This window comes from Leucoraja erinacea, unplaced genomic scaffold (assembly GCF_028641065.1).
Source record: "Leucoraja erinacea ecotype New England unplaced genomic scaffold, Leri_hhj_1 Leri_219S, whole genome shotgun sequence".
NCBI classification, from domain to species: domain Eukaryota; kingdom Metazoa; phylum Chordata; class Chondrichthyes; order Rajiformes; family Rajidae; genus Leucoraja; species Leucoraja erinaceus.
Window position 1 is genome coordinate 170001 of NW_026576120.1, and position 10000 is coordinate 180000.

Genomic DNA, 10000 nt, shown 5'->3' on the forward strand with positions numbered 1-10000 from the left:
CCAGGGTCCAGCATTTGCCCCAACGGACTATTGGGCAGAATGCGGGGATTTGGCCCACAGCCTTTTCCCCTCCCTTTTTCTAAACACCGTGTTTAATTACCTTATTTATCATCATCATATTCTTAATACCATGTTCATCATATTCTCAATACAGTGTTCATCATACCTGCCTTGCCCGTACAAGGTCTTTCCACAATCGCCCAGGAAGTACTTTATTAGTCATTGTTCCTACCTGGGTTCTGTGCACAGAAATTGCTCGATTGATTTTTCACGATTTCCAACTACTCCCACTTCTTTGCCGAGTCTCTGTGTGGTCCGGATACTACTGCTTAAACAGCTGATGGCAAGCAAGGAGTCTGAGACTGCTGAACTCAGCAGGGTGCACCTTCCCTTTGTCCGTCTACTCCCGTCAGCTGTCTAGAGTATTGGATCCCGGACGAGCCCCCAAGTTGTGAGATTCAAAAATCACAAATGCTCTTGAGACAAATTCAGACAAAGAAGTGTTTTTATTAATTTCATATTCTGCAGAATAGGTGTCTCTCCTCTGATGTCCCCTGGAGGCACAAAGAAAATGGAGATGCTTTCTATCTTTATACCCTTCTTCACTGTGGTCACTACCTCAGGTCTCCCCATCGAGTTTCGTCCAATCATAACATAAAGCCCACATTCACACGAGAAAGTCCAGGAATGTCTCGGACCATTTCCTGACGTCAAGACTCCCAAGGCCTTCTGCTGAAGTTGTTATCTGTTTGCTACTTTTTATCTAGAATTTCTCTCTGTTCTGTGGTTGGAGGCGCTAGGCCCCAACGACAACGGAGACCCGACAGGGAAAAGGTCGGGTCCCCGTACAGGGAAGAGATCTAAAAGTTCCCCCCCACCCCCCACACATACACAGTTAAAAACCTACTACAAACTATACCCTCAACATGCTGGTTGGAGCATCTGCTCTAACCAGTGATCCACGTACACTTACACTATCCTACACAAACTAGGGACAAGTTACATTTATACCATGCCGATTAACTTACAAACCTGAAGATAGACACAAAATGCTGAAGTAACTCAGGCAGCATCTCTGGACTGAAGGAATGGGTGATGTTTTGCGTCAAGACCCTTTTCTCAGACTTCTCTGGATCTCTACCTGAAATGTCACCCATTCTTCCGTCCAGAGATGCTGCCTGAGTTACTCCAGCATTTTGTGTCTATCTTCAGGTTTGTAGGTTAATCGGCATGGTATAAAGGTAAATTGTCCCAAGTTTGTGTAGGATAGTGTGAGGATGGTCCCGCTGAGTAATCCAACTTTTCGTGTCTATCTTCGGTTTAAACCAACATCTGCAATTCCTTCTTTCACAAGCAGCATCTGCAGTTCCTTCTTATCCTACAAACTTGTACGTCTTTGGGGGGGGGGGCATTGAAAACCCACAAGTGTCACGGGGAGAACGTACAAACTCGTAGAAAGCATTTTATCAAGATGCATCACAACTTAAGTTTAGGAACAGCTCTATCTAAGACCGCAAGAAATTGCAGCCAATTGTGGATGTAGCCCAGACCACCATATAAGAATTTAAGACATCAGCATTTAATACAAGACAAAAGCTCTCTTAGAAACATAGGAACATAGAAAATAGGTGCAGGAGGAGGCCATTCGGCCCTTCGAGCCAGCACCGCCGTTCATTGTGATCATGGCTGATCATCCCCAATCAATAACCCAAGCCTGCCTTCTCCCCATATCCCTTGACTCCACTAGCCCCTAGAGCTCTATCTAACTCTCTCTTAAATCCATCCAATGATTCGGCCTCCACTGCCCTCTGCCGAGAATACCACACATTTGTGAATACCACAAATTCACAACTCTGGGTAAAAAAGTTTTTTCTCACCTCAGTCTTAAACGACCTCACCTTTATTCTAAGACGGTGGCCCCTGGTTCTGGACTCGCCCAACATTGGGAACATTTTTCCTGCACCTAGCTTGTCCAGTCCTTTTATAATTTTATGTTTCTGTAAGATATCCCTTCATCCTTCTAAACTCCAGTGAATACAAGCCTAGTCTTTTCAATCTTTCCTCATATGACAGCCCCGTCATCCCAGGGATCAATCTTGTGAACCTACGCTGCACTGCCTCAATCACAAGGATGTCCTTCCGCAAATTAGGAGACCAAAACTGTACACAATACTCCAGATGTGGTCTCACCAAAGCCTCACACAACTGCACTTGACTTGACAAACCAACCTCACTTCTATTGACTTCATCTAGTCTTCATGCCGCCTCAGCAATGGAGCGCATTAAACTTGATTGTCAATAAGTTAATTCCCCACAAAAAGGTTTAATAATGTGAAAAAAATATTTTAATTGAATGGCATATAAAATAAACAAAAGATTTATATTACATTTTGGGAAATTTGATGAGGAACAAAGAGTTGTTTGTAGAAGAGAGGTGGTTGAAGAGAGACCATTCAAATATTCAACCGGTAAAGTAATGAAGGAAAGGTAATTATTATTTCACTCATAACAACAAGTTTGCAAACAAATTATATAAATGGCCGGCCATGTTTGTGAGGTCAGTGACGCACTTTAACTTGGGAGTATAGACTTTAAAGCGACAAAATACAATTCCAATTAAGCCCGTGCAAGAAAAGTGGCAAATAATTTCCCAACGTTTACTGGAGATGGAGTGAAGAAATAATAGCATGTAATAATAACAAAAAAACATTGATGCTATAATTGGAACTGGTGGCCAATGAGCTGATATATGGTTGAAATTAATATATATGCGCCAAACTGCGTGTGGAAAGAATTAGATGTGTAATGCAAGGTTCTCAGGGAGGGAAATCCAAAAACATGTGCTGGAAACACAACAAGCCACAGGAGGGGGTTAATGGTAGCCATCTTTGATATGGGCAGTGGATGCCCCGCAGCAAGATGGCGGTGAACAGACTAAACTGAAAGGGGTGGGGGAGGGGTATGGTGGCGGCCATCTTTGTTGGGGGCAACAAGAAGGCGGGGCCGGCGGTGAGCGAGAGGGGGGGTGTTTAAGTCAAATCAAGTTTATTTGTCACATACACATACGAGATGTGCAGTGAAATGAAAGTGGCAATGCTCGCGGACTTTTGTGCAAAAGACAAACAACAAAACAACCAAACAAATTATAAACACAATCATAACACACATATTATTTTACATAATAAGTAAGAAGGAACTGCAGATGCTGGAAAATCGAAGGTAGACAAAAAAATGCTGGCGAAACTCAGCGGGTGCAGCAGCATCTATGGAGCGAAGGAGATAGGCGACGTTTCGGGCCGAAACTGTTCTTCAGACAGAGAGAGGGGGGGGGGGGGGGTGGTGGGGGCATCGTGGTGTGGAAGCGGCCATCTTTGTTGGGGGCAGCAAGCGAGATGGAGGGGTGTGGTGGCGGCCATCTTTGTTGGGGGCAGCAAGATGGCGGGGAGAGAGGGTGTGATGGAGGCCATCTTTGTTGGGGGCAATAGGATGACGGGGTCGGCGGTGAGAGAGGTAGAGGGGCGGCCATCTTTGTTGGGGGCAATAGGATGACGGGGTCGGCGGTGAGAGAGGTAGAAGGGCGGCCATCTTTGTTGGGGGCAGCGAGATGACGGCGACGGCGGTGAGATAGGGGGGCGTCCATCTTTGTTGGGGGCAGCGAGATGACGGCGCCGGCCGTGACGTGCGCGGCGTCGCGGGCGTGCGTGCGCAGGCGCGGCTGACTCCCGGTGGCGCTGAGTGACCGGCCGGCCGGCGGACGAGGGGGCGGTTGTTCTCCAGCGGAGGAGCGGAGCTGCGGGCGGGCGAGCGGTCGCCATGGCGACGGCGGGCGGAGGAGGAGGAGGAGGAGGAGCGGCGGCGGGAACGGCGGCGTCGCTGAGCAACCGCGCGCGCCGCCACAAGTGGGCGCTGGAGCTCGCGCCGGGCGGCGGCAGGTGGGTGGGTGAGGGGTCGTCAACGGGGCCGCCCGACCCCGGCCCCGGCCCGCAGGGGCTGGTTGACCTTCTCCGTCCCGGCGGGCCCCGCGCGCGACCCCCCCCCCGCCGCCGCCGCCGCCATCTTGAGTGTCCCAAATGTGGCCCCATTGGTGCCCACCCATTGGTGCCCAGTTGGCCTGGCAGCCCCCACCCTTGGGTGTCACGTCCGCCCTGGCACCGCCGCCCTTCACAGCAGCAGCAGCTCCTTCATGCCACCCTTGGGCGACCCAATTAGACCACTCCCCGCCACCCTTGGGTGCTGCGTACGCCTTTGGCCTGAACACCCGTGGGTGCAAGATTGGCAGCTCATGCCACCCGTGGGCATTCCTAATCAGCTCCCGTCTGCCACCCATTGGTGCCCCTTTGGCGCCAGTCTGCCACCCTTGGGTGCCCAGCTGGTCTTGCAACCCACCTTTGGGTGTCGAGTCCACCGAGGCACCCATCGCCCTTCGCCGCAGCACCCCTGGGTGCAAGCTTGGCTCCTTTACGCCCCGATCTGATTCACCGCCACCATTGGGTGTCAACTTGCCCCAACTTTGTGCGCGTCTGTCTGCCACCCTTGGGTGCCCCGTTCACCTGGGAACTCACCCTTGGGTGCTGTGTTGGCCGCGACACCATCACCCGTCACCGCAGCACCCCTGGGTGCAAGGTTGACTCCTTCACGCCAGCCCCTCGGCGCCCCGATTAACTTCCCGTCTGCTACAAGGATGCCCGGCTCGTCTTGCAACCCACCCTAGGGTGCTGCGTCCGCCTCAGTACCACTGCAGCACCCCTGGGTGCAAGCTTGGCATCTTTACGCCGCACTTGGGCGCAACAATTAGATCTACTGCCACCCTTGGGTGCTGCGTCCGCCTCAGTACCACTGCCCTTCGCTACGTCCTAAAGGGGTTTCGGGATCGAGGCGGGGTGAAGTGGGACACAGGCCATTCGGCCCATCTAACTCTCTCTCTCCCCCTCCAGGAGTCGCGAGCGACAGGGGGGGCAGGGGGAGATGGTCTACCCTGTGGGGTACTCTGACCGGCAGCTCCCTGACACCAGCGTGCAGGAGACGGACCGCATCCTGGTGGAGAAAGGTGACTGCCGGGGGGGAGGGGCGGGGGGGGGGGGGGGGTGAAGGGAGGGAGAGGGTGGAGGGAGCGTAGTTGGGCGGGGGAGAGGAGGATGGTGGTGGGGGATGGGGGAGAGGAGATCCGATGCAGTTGGTGGGGGGGAGGGAGTGGATTGGAAGAGAGGGAGGAGGGAGGGGAGCGTGGAGGGGCGGAGGTTGGCGAATGGACAGGAGGACGAGGGTGAAGGGGAGGTGGAGGGAGGGGAGGGTGGAGGAGAGGTTGAGGTGAGGAGGGGAAGTGGGACAAGGGATGGGAAGAGAGGGCAGAGCGGAGGAGAAAGAGGGTGGAGAGCGGAGGGAGTTGAAAAGGAGCAGGGATGGCGGGACTGTCATATGCTGAGAGAATGGAGCAGCTGGGCTTGTACACTCTGGAGTTTAGAAGGATGAGGGGGCATCTCATTGAAACATAAAAGTTTATTAAGGGTTTGAACACGCTAGAGGCAGGAAACATGGTCCCGATATTGGGGGAGTCCAGAACCAGGGGCCACAGTTTAAGAATAAGGGGTAAGCCATTTAGAACGGAGACGAGGAAACACTTTTTCACAGAGCGTGGTGAGTCTGTGGAATTCTCTGCATCAGAGGGCGGTGGAGGCCTGTTCTCTGGATGCTTTCAAGAGAGAGCTAGATAGGGCTCTTAAAGATAGCGGAGTCAGGGGATATGGGGAGAAGGCAGGGACGGGGTACTGATTGGGAATGATCAGCCATGATCACATTGAATGGCGGTGCTGGCTCGAAGGGCCGAATGGCCTACCCCTGCACCTATTGTCTGTTGTATGGGATGGGATGGGTGAGGAAGGGGGTGGAGTGGGGAGAGAAGGGGGATGGTGTGAGAGGAGGAAGGAGGGGAGACAAGAGGAGGGGCTGGGGACGGGAAGAGATGAGGAGGTGGGAAGAGATGGGAGATGTGAGGGGAAAAGATGGGGATGGGGGAGGAGACAAGGGGAGGGGTGGGAGATAGGGAGCGGTGGGGGGGGGATAGTGGAAGCTGGGAAGGAGGGAGGGAGGTGCTGCCTTTGCCTGACGCCTGCACCGTCCCTCTCCCCCCCCTGCAGCGATGCTGGGACGTGGCACTGGGGCCGCTGAAGCAGGTGCCCATGAACCTGTTCATCATGTACATGTCTGGGAACACCATCTCCATCTTCCCCATCATGATGTGGTGTGTATGATGGCATGGAGAGACCCCTACAGGCCCTGCTGGCCATCTCCGGCAGTGAGTATGCAGCCCCCCCCCCCTCCCCTTAACCCCTCACCCCCACCCCCCCGATCCCCTCAACCCCCTCCCTCACAATAGACAATAGGTGCAGGAGGAGGCCATTTGGCCCTTCGTGCCAGCACCGCCATTCAATGTGATCATGGCTGATCATCCCCAATCAGTACCCCGTTCCTGCCTTCTCTCCATATCCCCTGACTCCGCTATCTTTAAGAGCCCTATCTAGCTCTCTCTTGAAAGCATCCAGAGAACCGGCCTCCACCGCCCTCGGAGGCAGAGAATTCCACAGACTCACCACTCTCTGTGAAGAAAAAGTGTTTCCTCGTCGCCATTCTAAATGGCTTATCCCTTATTCTTAAACTGTGTGGCCCCTGGTTCTGGACTCCCCCAACATTGGGAACAAGTTTCCTGCCTCTAGCGTGTCCAAGCCCTTAACAATCTTATACATTTCAATAAGATATCCTCTCATCCTTCTAAACTCCAGAGTGTACAAGCCCAGCTGCTCCATTCTCTCAGCATATGACAGTCCCGCCATCCCGGGAATTAACCTGGTGAACCTACGTTGCACTCCCTCAATAGCAGGAATAGCCATACCAACTCACCTGGCCATCTCCAGCAGTGACTATATTAACCTTTCCCCCCTCATCCCCCTCATTCAAACCACCAAACCCTCACCCCCCTCCCCTGCTCGATGTCTTAGGCAGTGAGTATACACCCCCCCCCCCCCGATCCCTAATCCCCTCCCCATTAACCATCCCCTCCAAGCCCTGCCTGCCATCTCCAACCATGAGTTCCCATCCTCTCTAACCCCCCCCTTCCTGCAATCTCCCCCTCTCTTGATCCCCTTTAATCCTGCCCTGTCCATCCCCTTTAATCCTCCCCTCCCCGTCCGTCCCTTAATCCTACCCCTGTCCGCCCCCTTTAATCCTCCCCCGTCCGCCCCCTTTAATCCTCCCCGTCCGCCCCTTTAAATCCTCCCCCGTCCGTCCCCTTTAATCGTCCGTCTGTCCCCTTTAATCCTCCCCCTGTCCGCCCCCCTTTAATCCTCCCCTGTCCGTCCCCTTTAATACTCCCCTGTCCGTCCCCTTAAATCCTCCCCCCCTGTCCTTCCCCTTTAATCCTCCCCTGTCCGTCCCCTTTAATCCTCCCCCTGTCCGCCCCCTTTAATCCTCCCCTGTCTGTCCCCTTTAATGCTCCCCTGTCCGTTCCCTTTAATCCTCCCCTGTCTGCCCCCTTTAATCCTCCCCCTGTCCGTCCCCTTTAATCCTCCCCCTAAGTCTGTCCCCTTTTAAAACCCTCCCCCCTGTCCGCCCCTTTAATCCTCCCCCTGTCCGCCCCCATCAATCCTCCCCCTGTCCGTCCCTTTAATCCTCCCCTGTCCGCCCCTTTAATCCTCCCCCTGTCCGTCCCCTTTAATCATCCTCCCCTTCTGCCGTACTCTGTTAATTGTCTCCCTGTCCACGCATTTAATTGTCCAACCCTTTAATCCTTCCCCAGTTTGTCTACTTATATATGGTTATATGGTTACTTAGGTCCTTCAAAGGAGGGGGGGGGGGGGGGTAGATGATAGACCCCCTATAATAGACTCCCCCCCCCCCCCCCCCCCCCCCCAGTCTATTTAATCGTCCCCTGGTCCTTCCCCTTTTATCCCCCCTTTCTGCCTCATTTAATCCTCCCCCCCCCCCCCCTTGTCCGTCTTTTCAATCCTTCCCCTTTACTCCGTCCTCCTTGTCCGACCCTGTTAACCAAAGATCCTGTAGCGAGCAAGACAGCCCACTCAACGAAAACGATTTAGTACGGTCATGGGCAGATTCATGGGTAATTTTCGGCCCCATTTCTGTAACCGGCTTCCGTCTCCGCACCAAAGATCCCATCACAGCGGTGCAAAGATACTAGTGCGGAGACGGGAGCCACTTACGGAAACATCCTCGTAAAAAATAAAAGATATTTGGGAAAAATCTTCTCATTTTCAGAATTATAATTCATTAACACAAACTGTTCCCCCCGCAACGTTGATTACACTGCGGGTCGGGTCGGGTCCGGTTACTGAAATGGATGTTAAAAAAAGGCCCACGTTCCGCTCCGTTGCGTATTACACGTCAGCCCGTTGCATTTAGCAGGAGTGGTCTATCTTGCTCCGCTAGAGGATCTTTGCTTTTAATGCTACCCCCGTTCATCCTCTTTAATTGCCCCCCCGTCCCCCGCCCCCGCTCTCCACGGCCCAGCTCGACGGTTCCTCTTCCTCTTGCAGCCTTCAAGCTGCTGGAGAGCTCGAGCCAGCAGTGGCTGCAGGGCCTGGTCTACCTGATCGGCAACTTGCTGGGGCTGGCTCTGGCCATCTACAAGTGCCAGGCCATGGGACTGCTGCCCACACACGCCTCCGATTGGCTGGCCTTCGTCGAGACACCCCAGGTGAGAGGCCACGATCACGACGAGGCTCCCCTTCTCCCCCTCCGGGACCCCCGGGGGGTGCAGGGCCAGCGAGGGGGGGGGGGGTCACTGGGCCGGGGCCCTGGGGAGGAGGGAGAACGGGGTGAGGGTGGGGGGAGGTGGGGGGAGGGCAAGTGAGTTAGTGTGGGGGAGGGGTTATGTGTGGGGGAAGGGGGTTGGTATCGGCAGGGGGAGGGGGGTTGATTTCAGGGGAGACAGGGTGGTGGGAGAAGGGGTGGTGGGGGAGGGGGGTTGGTATCGGGCAGGGGGAGAGGTGTGGGGGTGGTGGGGGAGGGGGCAAGTGGGTTGTGGAGGAGGGGGCAAGATGGCGGCGGTGGGCAGGGTGAGGTGAGATGGAACGATCGTGTCTAACAGGAGCCATGTCCATGTTTCTCCCACAGAGGGTGGAGTACGCTGGGGGGGGGCTGCTCCTGTGAACCCCCCGTGACCCCTGAGTGACCCGGGACTGATCCCCTCCCCCCAGCGGCGGCGGCGAGATCATCGCCACGGCAACGACCGGCTCTCCCTCCGCCCCCTCTGGTTCTCACTTTTCATTTTCTCTGTCTCTCTCTCTCTCCTTTCCACTTCCACATTCTCCTTTTTCACTTTCTCTCCTTCCTCTTTCCACCTTCTCTGCCTCAACTTTCCACTCTCTCTCTCTCTCCTCCCCTTCCCACTTCCTCTCTCTTCTTCCCTTTGACTTATTTTCTTCCCATTTCCACTTTCCCTCTCTCTCTTCCTGCATTTCTTCTCTCTCTCTCTCTCCCTCTCTCTCTCTTTCTCTCTCCGTGCCTGTAGATGTGAAATAAAAGAGTGTTATCGGTCTGTGAAGAGTCTGGTTGCGAGTGATTTCAGGGTCGGTCCACAGGGAGGGGACGTTTGTTTAATTTGTGGGGCTAATTTGAGGCAGGGTGGATTGGAGGGAGAGTGTTTCCTGTCACGCTGCCAAACACTTCAACTCCCCTCCCATTCCCACACATAGAAACATAGACAATAGGTGCAGGAGTAGGCCATTCGGCCCTTCGAGCCTGCACCGCCATTCAATATGATCATGGCCGATCATCCAATTCAGTATCCCGTACCTGCCTTCTCTCCATACCCCCTGATCCCTTTAGCCACAAGGGCCACATCTAACTCCCTCTTAAATATAGCCAATGAACTGTGGCCTCAACTACCTTCTGCGGCAGAGAATTCCACAGATTCACAACTCTCTGTGTGAAAAATGTTTTCCTCATCTCGGTCCTAAAAGATTTCCCCCTTATCCTTAAACTGTGACCC

At 54.1% G+C, this 10000-nt stretch overlaps 1 protein-coding gene across 1 annotated transcript; it reads left to right on the forward strand.

The window, feature by feature from the left end:
- Window positions 1-3721: 3721 nt before the first annotated feature.
- On the forward strand, window positions 3722-9547 carry LOC129716366 (ER membrane protein complex subunit 4-like). Its single transcript, XM_055666237.1, is given in 7 exon segments — window positions 3722-3932; window positions 4935-5044; window positions 6133-6236; window positions 6239-6256; window positions 6259-6292; window positions 8544-8704; window positions 9124-9547. Coding segments are annotated over 7 exon segments (582 nt in total). The 5' UTR covers window positions 3722-3813; the 3' UTR covers window positions 9160-9547.
- Window positions 9548-10000: the final 453 nt, after the last annotated feature.